At 41.5% G+C, this 12,886-nt stretch overlaps 1 protein-coding gene across 1 annotated transcript; it reads left to right on the forward strand.

Annotated features, from left to right (window-relative positions):
* The first annotated feature begins 2,387 nt into the window (after positions 1 to 2,387).
* Positions 2,388 to 12,601, forward strand: LOC311010441 (apoptosis regulator BAX). Its single transcript, XM_084004928.1, has 6 exons — positions 2,388 to 2,613; positions 6,271 to 6,319; positions 7,095 to 7,256; positions 9,056 to 9,188; positions 9,907 to 10,011; positions 10,097 to 12,601. Exons 1-6 carry the CDS (start codon positions 2,544 to 2,546, stop codon positions 10,193 to 10,195), a joined length of 618 nt encoding a protein of 205 aa, XP_083861054.1. The 5' UTR covers positions 2,388 to 2,543; the 3' UTR covers positions 10,196 to 12,601.
* Positions 12,602 to 12,886: the final 285 nt, after the last annotated feature.

Here is a 12,886-nt window from a genome sequence, read left to right on the forward strand (position 1 = left end):
CGGCTGCAGCAAGAGAGCTACATATGTGATTCATCGTCGCCATCATGTGGTGGCTTGTAAAATACAGGTTAAATATAAACCCACTCAATCAGCCTTGATTTTACTCTCTTTTGTCTTCACCTCAGATCAACAAGTTGTTCTATTTAGATCAGCTGAACTAACATTTAGATTAACATGTAGATTATAATGATGTATTTTCTGTTGGGCCTGGATGGAAGATGATGTTGCTGACTGAGGGGAAAAACAAATACAGTAACTCCATAAATCACAAAATAGCACAGTCGCTCCTAGAGGAAAACACTACGGTTCATAAGCCAAAATCAGAATTCCAATTATGTTATTTCCGGGGTTTTTTTTATTTTTTTTATTTCAAGGCCAAAAAGCGGAGAAGTAAGTCTCCTACTTGGGATGTCCTCAAGTATAAAGTGTAGAGATTCAAAGTCAAAGTCTCTGTGGTTTTTCCAAATGGCCCACTCTGCCTTTAAATGAACCTCAACCATTCTGCAAAGAAAAATTAAAAAATATTGTTAGTAATATTTCCAACCTGCATTCCATTGAGGACTTATGGACTAAGGACAAGGCTGTGCGGTGGTGTAGTGGGTAGGACTGTCGCCTCACAGCGAGAGGGTTCTGTGTTCGATTCCCGGGTCGGGTTCCTTCTGTGTGGAGTTCGCATGTTCTCCCCATGTAAGTGTGATTCTCCAGGTTCTCCGGTTTCCTCCCACAGTCCAAAGACATGCAGGATGGGGATAGGTTCATTGATGACTCTAAATTGCCAGTAGGTGTGAATGTGAGTGTGAATGGTTGTTTGTCTCTTTATTTTAGCCCTGTGATAGACTGGCGTCCTGTCCAGGGTGTACCCTGCCTTCGCCCAATGACAGCTGGGATCGGCTCCAGCCCCCCGCGACCCTGAATACAGGATAAGCGGTAGACGATGGATGGATGGACTAAGGACATCATTAGAGTCAGTAAACAGACTTCACATCCTGGACACTACCTGTTGCAACTTCTCTCCTCTGGAGGATGCAAAGAACTGTACACCAAAACAACAGCACTCTGATGAAGAGTTCAATAAATCCAGCGTTGCCACATGGGAAATGTTAAACGATTGTACTAGAGGCTTAAAATTATTGGAATTATTTAGAAAACGACACATCGTTTTAGCCAGCTATTATAAAATTATATGACAAGAAAGCACGACTAGAAGCCTGTTCACATTCTGCATGAAAACAGTTAAAACAATACACTAAATTGATTAAATAAATAATTTGTCTATCTCTCATTCAAACTACCTTTAAATACCATTTGGGTCAAATTTGAGTAAATATCATTATTTTAGCCTGAAATTTGATGACTTTTCCTAAAGTGACCATAAATACACAAACATTCAAATATTTTAATTTATTTGATTTTTTTACTTTGTTTTGGTGCTACAGTTTTTTGTACATTGAGGCTGTTCAAGGGTCAAATTCGACCCGTATCGGCCGAAAAGGAATTTAGATCCACCAGTGTGGGTCAAACCAAGGAAAATTGTGCTTATAGGAAATCTTTACACAGTGAAACTGTATAAGCCACGTCTGTGTGTATTCTTTAGGGGGCAGTGGTGACAGAGTTCAGGGGGGACCTTGACAATGTCACAAAGGTTACCTCAGGACGCTTTACACATTAAGCAGGACAAGGACACGCTCAGGATCTTCAAAGTCAATGAATTTCAGAATTAGCCATACACATTAGAATCCATTTATTCTGAGCTAACTGAGGTCAAAAGGGGGGTTTGGGGGGTAAAACAATTATAAAGGTACCTGAGCTGGGTTATAAAGGCACCTGAGTCATCCTGACTACAATGCCAACTAAAGAGGAGTGGACTTTTTTGACAAAGTAACAGGCATACAGCTGCAAGAGGAGACCCCCCTCCTGGCCTCTCACGATATTCCACAATATCATTGACATGGACCTATGATGCCTTGGTGATATGGAGTGAGCTGGACCCTACCTGGAGGGCAAGAGGGCCTGGAAGAAGTTCTTCTTTTGCATGCAAAAGTGAAACCCCCTTCCACACACATCAGTTTCAGCAGCTCTGATCAACAAGTCACACAAGACGCCAAAACAGGACAAACAGGACTTGACCCAAAGCATACTGTGAAGGTATACAGTATGAACAGTATGTAAGGGTTAAATGAGTGAGAATGGCTGGTGAGATGTTTTAAGGCTTCGCATTCAGTCGGTCCGCTTGTCTGCCACGCGGTTTTTTTTAGCCGTATTTTCCTTTTTTGGATATTATATGCTTTATTTCATCATACATTTCTATCAGAAAATACAACCGACTTAGTGAAAAGTACGGAGGGGAGGACGGGGCGCGCCTCTCGGAGGCTGCCGCCCACTTTTACGTCACTTCCCTGTTCTTGTGTGGAAGAAGAAAAGTTTTCACGGAGCGGCTACTTCCGGACTTTTGTGACTTTTTTCGTCCGAGCCAGCGTTAAATGTTTTGAAGCAAACAGCTCTGTCCTCGTTCATTGCTCCGAGCTGACAGAAAGGTAGAAGCTATGGCGGACAGCCGGGACGAGGAGAGAGAAGACGGAGACCAGGAGCCTCGGGGCGCCGTGGGTGGGGAAGGTAAAGTTGTGTGAATCCGTGTCAGGTGTTGTAGCTAACCGGCCTTTTCACTAAAACAGGTCGGACGTCGTTGAAGTCCTGTAAATATTAATTAGCTTCGACGAAACGAGACGTTTCCTTGTCAACAACGGAACGACCGGTGTGTCAAAGTCTGTTCCCCTCGATATGTCTCCGCTAATCTGGACCTGGACCCTGTCGCTAACCAGCCGTTTTATATGGTCTAACCCCGGACTAACCTAGCAAGTTACCTGTACTAGACTCACCATGGTCTAACCTCAGCCTAACCTAACCAGTTACCTGTACTCAGATTTACCATGGTCTAACCTCAGCCTAACCTAACCAGTTACCTGTACTCAGATTTACCATGGTCTAACCTCAGCCTAACCTAACCAGTTACCTGTACTAAAACTCACCATGGTCTAACCTCAGCCTAACCTAACCAGTTACCTGTACTAAGACTTACCATGGTCTAATCTCAGCCTAACCTAACAAGCTACCTGTACTAAGACCTACCATGGTCTATGCTCAGCCTAACCTAACCAGTTACCTGTACTAAGACCTACCATGGTCTATGCTCAGCCTAACCTAACCAGTTACCTGTGCTGAGACTAAGAATTTGACACTACTGTTCAGTAAGTCATGAGCGTTTAGCTATATGTAGCTGTGCTGTGTAAGTCTACCCAAAGCCTATATCGTTACCTCCTTAAAGAGACTTTTTCATGCAGGCAATAGCTTCCTCCTCCTCTGTTGTTAATCCAGACCCATATGACAGCTCTAAGTTGCTGTCGGTCAGAGCTGGTTTAGTACTGGGGTTTAGTTACTCTTGATAAAAATTACAGGGAGGAGTGATGAAATGAGCTTCTGGGATTCGGTGTGTGCATTATAAAGAACCAAAAAGACACCGTGTTTGTGCTACAAGATACTTTTAAGTGTGGCTGATATTATTGGGAAGGTGACATCACACAAAGACGTAAGTGAAAGAGAAACTTTGAAAGCCGAGAATGAGAAAGAAAACATTTGAAAGCCACTTTGATATAGTCTCCCTGCTGATTTAAAAAGAAAGATTTAAAGGAATATCTAGGCGATTTGCTATTGCTGGGAACACTTCCTCCAGCATAAATCATTTTTGTCGATATGTACTATCTCATTATAATGAGTCCTTGAAATACTAGTAAAGCATATCCCACATGTACATTATATTGCAAAATGTTACATAAAGTTGGCAAGCTGTTTTTACGCTTTAATGTATTTTGGTTGGTGGTATAATTTTATTGTTACATATTGTGATGTCACTTGAGGCTGCTGCGGTACAAAACTTAATTATAACTCAGGGCTCCAACCCCAAAAAAGCAGTCTTAATCCAAAACCAACTCAAAATCATCTCCCTTCCTTTGCTTCTCCCCACTCTCCCTTTCCACACCATCTCTTTAGCTCCATCCACCCCGACTGACCCATTCCATCTTGGCTTTTTGAGTCATGGGTGTTGTAGTCTTTATGCTGGCTTCCATCTTGGCCTGTAGTCCTGCCGCCAGCAGGAGTGAATAGGCGAATTCGACTTGATGTAGCCGCCTGCAGCGCGCTACCTAACGTGATGTATTGTGGGTTGAAAGCGATGCATGATGGCTAGAATTGTGTCCGACTTAGCAGCCGACTGCGAAGACGTCACAGGGTCGCGACCATATCACGTGACCCAAAACATCGCAGGAACAAGTTTTTAAGAGCCGCTTCTTGCAGCGCTTGGCAGCGCAGTCTACGGCGGCTGCAACCGGCTTGTCCACACCTGCGCTACAGCGGAATGGTTGTCATTGGTTAAAAGTTCAATGACGTGTGTTCAGGTCCGCACTCGGCGGCCACCTTGTGGTGAAATGATTTAATGATTTGCCTTTTTATTTTGGTCGCATTGATTTCATGGCTTGATCTAAAGTTCTGTGCATTGTGCTGTGAGTCAGCCTATTATATGTGAGGTCTGGTTAATACAAACATAGAATGATAATACAAATATACTGGAAAAAAGAATGCCTTCCACATGTTGCCTTGCATGTGTGTGTGTGTGTGTGTGTGTGTGTGTGTGTGTGTGTGTGTGTGTGTGTGTGTGTGTGTGTGTGTGTGTGTGTGTGTGTGTGTGTGTGTGTGTGTGTGTGTGTGTGTGTGTGTGTGTGTGTGTGTGTGTGTGTGTGTGTGTGTGTGTGTGTGTGTGTGTGTGTGTGTGTGTGTGTGTGTGTGTGTGTGTGTGTGTGTGTGTGTGTGTGTGTGTGTGTGTGTGTGTGTGTGTGTGTGTGTGTGTGTGTGTGTGTGCATTTACATATCATCTTTGGTTTGCTGCCGTGTTATATCGCTTGAGCACCATAGTCACGTTGACTTTGTTGTCCGACTTGACGGCGTTTGGCTGCCGTCTCTTTTAGAGCCCGCCCCCTCAGACACCTGCAGCTCTCGTCGGCGTGATAAGTCAAGTCAAGTCAAGCCAAGACCATCCTGAACAAGCCTAATGTATGACCCGGGGGCTATTGCACAAAACCTAGATAAGGGATTAAGCCGGGATTTCCTAGTCATCCCAGCTAAAGTTAACCATGATCGGGTTGCACAAAAGCATGTCGCATATGCTATGGCATAAATTACCATGTAGATTTATGCTGTGGAGCTAGCCTGCTCCAGACCAGGCTAACAGCCAGGATATATCAATCTGATCCTGTATCTCAGCCACTTTGTTCGGAAACCAACATGTTCATTACAGTGAACTGCTCGTTGCATATAACCATCATTATTTAAACACTGTGACCATTATTTTACATTCATCAGCCTATATTCATACATTTTATTAAATTCTACATGTGATCATCATTATCACAGTTATAATAATAATGTTCATGAAGCTGTTCATATTGTTCAGTAAACGTTCATCAGCTTAAGACCGGTGGCCCGATAACCAGACTGTGAGCAAGGGCTGCTCGATTAATCCAATTTTAATCTCAATTACGATTTTGGTTTCCAACAATTATGAAAACAAGATGATCCAAATCCATTTTTATTTTTGTATTACAATTTTTAAATATATATATATATATATATATATATATATTACATTATTTATTTGTATTTATCTCATTTCTTTTACATTTTGTTTGTTTTTCAGGTGTATTATATTTAAATTGAAAAGAAACCCACTGTTAAAAAGACATGTTTTATTTTTAAAAGTTCAATAAATGCATGTTTCCAAAAATCGATGAGTAATCGTTTTAAATAATCGTGATCTCAATATTGACCAAAATAACCGTGATTATGATTTCTCTCACTGGGATATGTTGAATCAACCAGTCATTTATCCGTATCCGTAACCTCATCAAGGTGGGTCAGAGTGGTGTGCAGCAGGTTGGCGACGGCATCATCCATGCTCCTGTTTGCCCTATAGGTATTAAAGATTGTAGTGTACACTGGTGATTGTTGGTTTGCACAGCCTTTAAGGACCCTCTCAGGAATCTGGTCAGGCCCTGCAGCCTTTTTCCCCATTTACGCCCTTGAACACCCTCTTTTCCCATGGTAACATAAGTTGGTGAGGTGATATAACAAGAAACTTTACTTTCTGTACATTTAAATAAACAGTGCGGTATCAATGCTACAGATGAGGATTATGGGTATTAATCAATCTTTTCATTGTTCCAGATGTCATTGATGATTCCATCATGGAGCAAGGAGCAGTGATCCTCAGAGGGTAAGTCTCATCAGTATAACTTGAATTAATAATAATAATAATAATAATAATAATAATGAAGTAAGTGTATACAGTGCTTTTCAACACAAAGATACAACGTGCTTTACATGGTTGAAAACAGAGGATGTATTTGTAAAATTGATACAAAACAAATATTAATGGACCATGCCAGTGTTTTTTTTTCACCCAGTTTACTACAAATTGCATACATTACATTTGAGTCCGTCCATTTTTTCTAAAACAACATTTTTTACTGCACGGAAAACAATATATGAGACAATATATGTCAATAATTTGTTTGTTTTTTTCCTTTCTGCACAATGTGTACCATCTGACATATTGCTCTTTCTGCTGGGTACATTTATTAATTTAATCTTGTATCTGATTTTTGATCAGGGACAAAGTATATGTATTTCACTTTCAATTAAAATAAATAATAATAAACCATTAATTGAAAATGTATATGACTAGGGCTGGGTGATCCCCCCCCCCCCCCCCCCCCACCATTTAAATGATTAATTTGCTTTTTTACTTTCCTACGGTTTGTGAAATGGCTGAACTGCAAAATCGCGATTTAAAAACAGTTCTAGACTCTAAACTTGTTTTGCTTTAAGGGACTCCGTAGTAGCCGGCTCTCTTATTCAAGAATGCCCGCAAGTCAGCCATATACAATCACATTCACTTACTTCATTTATGATTCATTTGTCTTAATCTTCAAGTTAACCATTATTAAATTATTATTTAGATATGTTGTATTTCCTCATGTTTGTTGCAGGTATGTGGTCGAACGCATAAACACAGTGGAGCCCGATCGACACGTGTCCTCTGAGCATCTGGGAGGAAGGCCGAATGAGCTCCAGGATCCACAAATCCAAGAAGTGGTGGAACAGCTGCTCAGGATTGCAGATGAGATGAACAGGAATGCTGAGCTCCAACAGTGAGTTGTGGCAGACGGCATCAGTCCACATCAGTACTCATCAGTCCACATGAATCCACATCAGTTCAACAGGTCCACTGGTTGTTGATTACTCACGGTGCTTACATGTCAATCGACAGTAACTCCCTCATAGTGGTCATGGTGTCCAGAAGCTTTCTGTTCAACTTCCCCATTCGTCTCGACACGCGTCCATTCCCGTCAACTTCTGTCTCAGAATCTCAAATCTGCTGGGAATTAGAGTTGGGCGGTATCCAAATTTTGATACCGTCAAACCTCCTCCCTATTTTACCCCGGTATACTACGGCATTACTGTGACTAATTAAAAATTATGACGTAAGGCTCAGGCGACGTCACCAAACTCATTAGAGTTAGCGTTTGTGTTTGTTCGTTTGTTCTTTTTTTTTTTATATCATTGCATTTATGCCTAGCCTTCTCCCCTAATCTGAGGAGAAGGCTAGGCATAAACATTAAATATTATTGGTTATATGTTTAGCAGAGTAGGTCTACGTAAGAAATGTGTACAAAGTTACACAAAGTAAAAAAAACAACGCTTCACATACTGCGCACGCATCATTCATAACGGTTCCGCTCTGTGCAGCTAAATCAAAGAATAAAGGAGTTTCGCTAAAGTGCAACATGGAACTTTGAGACATAAAGGATAAATTAAAAATAGGACAATTAACGTTGAGCAAGTCATCAGGAAAGTCCGAGGTACGGGATCATTTCAAGTGAGTAGTGGGAGAAGGCGATAACATACTTTGTCCAGTCATATCCTAATCGCGGCACTAACGTAGCCTATAAAATTATTACTTCTCTCTCTCTCTCTCTCTCTCTCTCTCTCTCTCTCTCTCTCTCTCTCTCTCTCTCTCTCTCTCTCTCTCTCTCTCCTATATAAGTGCATTGCATTTTTTTAATGACGGTATTGAAACTGATACCGTTGCTATTTTAAGACCCGTGGTATACCGTATTACCGCCCAAGCCTACTGGGAATTTCACCAAATTTGCAAAAACATCCACTTGGACTAGAGGATAAAGTGATTAGAATTTGGTTTCCAAAGGTCAAAGGTCACTGTGACCTCACAAAGCATGTCTTTGGCCATAACCCAAGAATTGATATGCTTATTATGACGATCACACAATGTCTAATAGGATAAAATTATGACAGGATGACATTTTTGACATACTGTACATTGTTGAAACTGCAACTTGAGTGGTTCGTTGGGGGATCACAACCACTAGGTACTTCTAGTCTTATGTAGTCCTGTGTCAAATGTCCTTTTTTTTTTTTTTTTTTTTTTTCATATTTTGTCAACCCCTAAAGCCTTGTAGTCTTGTCTTCACTGTTTTATATAGCAGCTTATGAATATCAGCTGATCGTTGTAAGTTTGATCGGTGGTCTCTATTGAGGCTGATCCAGAGCCAATGACTCATTGATTTTTATGCTTTCTAGTATGGTCCTTGATTCCCTCTGAGACACGCGTATAAATGCTGCATGGTGCTTGGTGCTGGTGTGTGTGCCTAACAACTGTACAAACACACTTACACCGGCTCGCTGCAGGGCGCCACGGAAGTAGCCGCGGTGCATCCTGTTTGAACAGCTCAGTTGGTTTACGTATAACCCCTAAACTAAGAAGACATGGGTTGACATCCCTAATCAGTGGAGTTCTTATTGTCAGTTTGTTTCAGCACAGAATATAGTAAAACTAGAACACTACTTGCAAAGCAGGACACATTTCAGAGAATTCAGATACGAAATCTAAGCCTTGTTTCATCTGAATGCGTCTTTTTCTTCCCGTCAGACTGATCAACAAGGTACGGGGCAACTGTGCTCGGGACATCTTCATGAAGGTGGCCAGGAGCATCTTCGCTGACGGCATCAACTGGGGCCGAGTGGTGGCTCTCTTCCATCTGGCCTACGAACTCATAAACAAGGTAACACACAGAAACATATCACACAGAAATGTATCACACTTCTAATTGGTTGCACATTGGGGTCCGACCAGTGAGCTTCACTGGTTGGAAGTGGACCTGTTGTCAGTCATTTGTACCCTGTGCTTCATGACCAAAACCATGCTGCAGTGCTCCCCCGCCTCTCGTGAGTCACATCCTGCAGGTCAAAGTGAACTAGTCTTTGTTCAATATCTCACTGTAATGCTGCTTAGCGTCGGGCTTTATTATCCAAATGTAAAGTGTTCCCAATAAAAGGGCTCTTGGAACGTCAAGGTGGGACTTTGGCTGAATGGCTAAGCTGAATTATGATATCTCACTATGTAGTTTAACAATGCTTTCTTTCGCTGATCAAGGGTACCTGAAAACTTATTTCGAGGGAACATAAAAGGAGTTCCAGAAATTCCACTGTGACATTTCAGGGGCTCCAAAGAGTGATCGAACTCACTCAGTTATAGACAGTCGCGCCCACATTTTCCAACCACATCATCATCAGTTTGAGCCAAGTGGAAACCTCCGGTTCTTTAAAGTAAAGCATAATACTTAAGAAATAAAGTAAAGGAGCATAGTAGGTTCACTTTAAATCAAGGTATTGTCCAGCCCCAGAGGCACTTTGAGTTCCTACATTATACACAGACATTTGCCTTCAGTAGTTGACAACTGCAGAGTTGTTCTGATTGGTGTCTTGGTTTATGTTTTAAAGGCACTGACCACCAACCATCTAGAGAACATCCGAACCATCATCAGCTGGGTTCTCCAGGTCGTCAGAGAGCAGCTCTACTCCTGGATCGTTCAGCAGGGAGGCTGGGTGAGTGAGGATGTGTGTATCATATGCATTAGAAATACCAGTCTAAGGCTTTGTGGTCTTAATCTTGCTGTCCTGATCTTTCTAGGAGGGAGTGATCCGGGGATTTTCTCAGTGGAGGATGGTAGCCATAGTAGCATCAGTAGCATTGGTCACAGCTTTTGCTTACTACAGGAAGACACGCTGAGAGCAACACACCTCCCAACAAGGGCTGCAGTCCCATCTGCTGGATTAAAGCAGCCCCTTTAATAAAGACATTAATTACAACCAATCCTCAAGCTCATTGGCCAGTGGAGGAGGAGGGGGGCTCCTCTCTTCTCAGGATTCAAGAACAGAAAAGTGCCTGTGTCCTCTGTGCATCACCACCATCCTTCACCAGCAACTGTATGGAAGGACTGGAGCTGCTGCAACACACCTTCTGGCAGCCATATTGGAGGCAGTTAGCAGATGATGGCGTTTATGAACTTGGGACGTAGCTGTAGATGTCTTCAAACGGACCAGGGGACCTGACTCCACATCGGTTCTGGGTGGGGTCCAACCTAAATTTCTAATGTATGTATATCTATCGAAGCAAAATTTGAACTTGGCGGAGAAAACAAAGAGTCTGATGACAACAACATACAACACAAGCCGGCTTATCCAAATTCAACAACTGAATAGATCATAGTTTCATCATGTTTGCTTGTGCCAGAGACTTTAATCTATGCCAAAACAGGCTGGTGCCTTTCAGCCTCTGTCATCGTGGCTATGGGAAAGTAGCCAAAAGGCACAAATCATTCACTGTAGCTAATTCATTGTTGTAGAAGACCTTTTTTTCCACAGCAGACCCTTTGGCATACCGTAGCACAAAAAAGGGCCCTAACATTGTTGATGTAGTTAATTATACCGAGTTCCAAGTTGAAGTGTCTGCTGAGGATAAAAGGTCTGTTGCCAACAAAAACACACGTTTGTTGAGCTGGAGCTGAAAGTGAATGAATTTAAGCTGCTCGTTGAATTCAGATTTCTAAAATTCGTGCTTGATTATTGGATGCTTCCTCAGAGTTCTTGCTGACTTACCGTTTTAAGTTTAATTTACCTGTAGACTATTGTGTTGTGATTGTTTTGTGTGTGATGTTTTAACACAGTTGCTAAACGTTTGTACTGATAAATGTTTCATGTCCCATCATTGAACCATCATGTGTGTGTGTGTGTGTGTGTGTGCGTGCGTGTATGAGTGAGTGAGAGAGAGATACCTAATTGCTGGTGTTGATTCTGTGTTTACACAGTCCATCTATTGGCTAAATACCTGTGATCAGCTGACCAATACTGTACTGTGAGCACAGGCGAGGTCGTGTCAGGCTCTGTGCCAGCAGTGTGAAGGAGCTCATTCTGTGTCCTCCGTCTTTCTGTGAACTCCATGTTGTATGTGACTGTAGTTGGTCACATGGGACAGACATTTCACCTGGTGAGCAGGTGTTTTACCCCGCACCGTCAAATCATTGTCATACAGTCCAACCAAGGAAACATTCCTCCAACCCGAACAGCCACATAGGTCAAATGTTCATAACCTCGAATATGACCCTCAGTTTCTTAATGTAGCGCCCCTACTGGTGGCACGACATCAATACACACTCTAAACCAGTCATAATTACTCCAGCAACTAGAGGGTGCCGCCTAACAACAAATGCAAGTAGGGTTGCGCTGCTTGGACAAACGACCTATGGGGTTATTTTTTGGGGAGAGGATGGCACCAAATATAAAAATAGAGAGACAAAGGCAACAGAACAAACGTTCAAACTTTAACCTGCTGATGACAGAGTAACAATCTAGTCGCCGTTTCTCAAAATGTTCAGTCACACTTCTCACACAAGAGAAAGATCTTTATTTTCACTTTGTCTTCCAATATCAATAGAAATATTTTATATTTAAAAAAAGAAGCTTTTTCTGATTTGGGGTCTTACAGAGTTTTCAAATGTACCAACATAATTTTAGCCTGAGCTGCCTCCTCGGATTGAGACGTTAACTTTGCCTATACATTTACGTACAGTATGTAGCTTATTGTAAAAGTTGCTTTTACAATCATACAGAATAGGTACACAGATGGCATCGCAGTCTGGTTATCATTTAGTAGCCTGGTTGTTCTATGCAGTATTTCAACGTCATCTTTAGATTTTTATATTGAACAGATGTTGGTAAATGTTTAAACCTGTAAAAAAGAAAAAGTCTTAAAAAGTCCTTTAGTTTCTATATTTGTCTTTATTTAGATTCTTCAGGTAAATGCATGAGGAGAAAGACCAAAGTTTTAAGAGTACGGGTTCCTCTGCTTTGTGGATAAATGAGTGATTATTTAAGCCCATGCTTGTATTGGTTGATGGATGATTTTATATGGGAACAGTCGGTGGCTAACGGCACACCTGGGTGCTATCATCTAGTGCCACGTGAGCTTTCGTCAGGTGTTTTTTTTTTTTTTCTACAGAATTGATCGTGCACTCTTGGGGGATATCACACTATTTATCTACCTGTTATATGGTGTTATAAAAATGTGACCTAATTATTTTATTTGGAAAAATGATCTCATTGGACTCCATTTCTGTGAATAAATTAATAACTCATCGCCCTCTGTGTGAATTTTCTCAGTCAGCCAGTTGATTGTGGGATATCAGTCAGATGTGATCTAAGAATGTATTTATTCACTAACGTGGCTGTTATGTAGATGGAGGTGTGAACAAACTGTATTAGTACGATAAAATATCGAACAGCAACAGGTTTATATTAATAATTAATTACATAATTGGCATAAAAGCCTGTCGGGTCGATATTTCTAATAGGTCGGAGCATCATCTCATGTAAGACCTGTTACTAATAAAACATCTTAAATGAGATGATCGTAAATCATAAG

Source organism: Eutrigla gurnardus (genome assembly GCF_963514095.1).
Source record: "Eutrigla gurnardus genome assembly, chromosome: 1".
Lineage (NCBI taxonomy): Eukaryota > Metazoa > Chordata > Actinopteri > Perciformes > Triglidae > Eutrigla > Eutrigla gurnardus.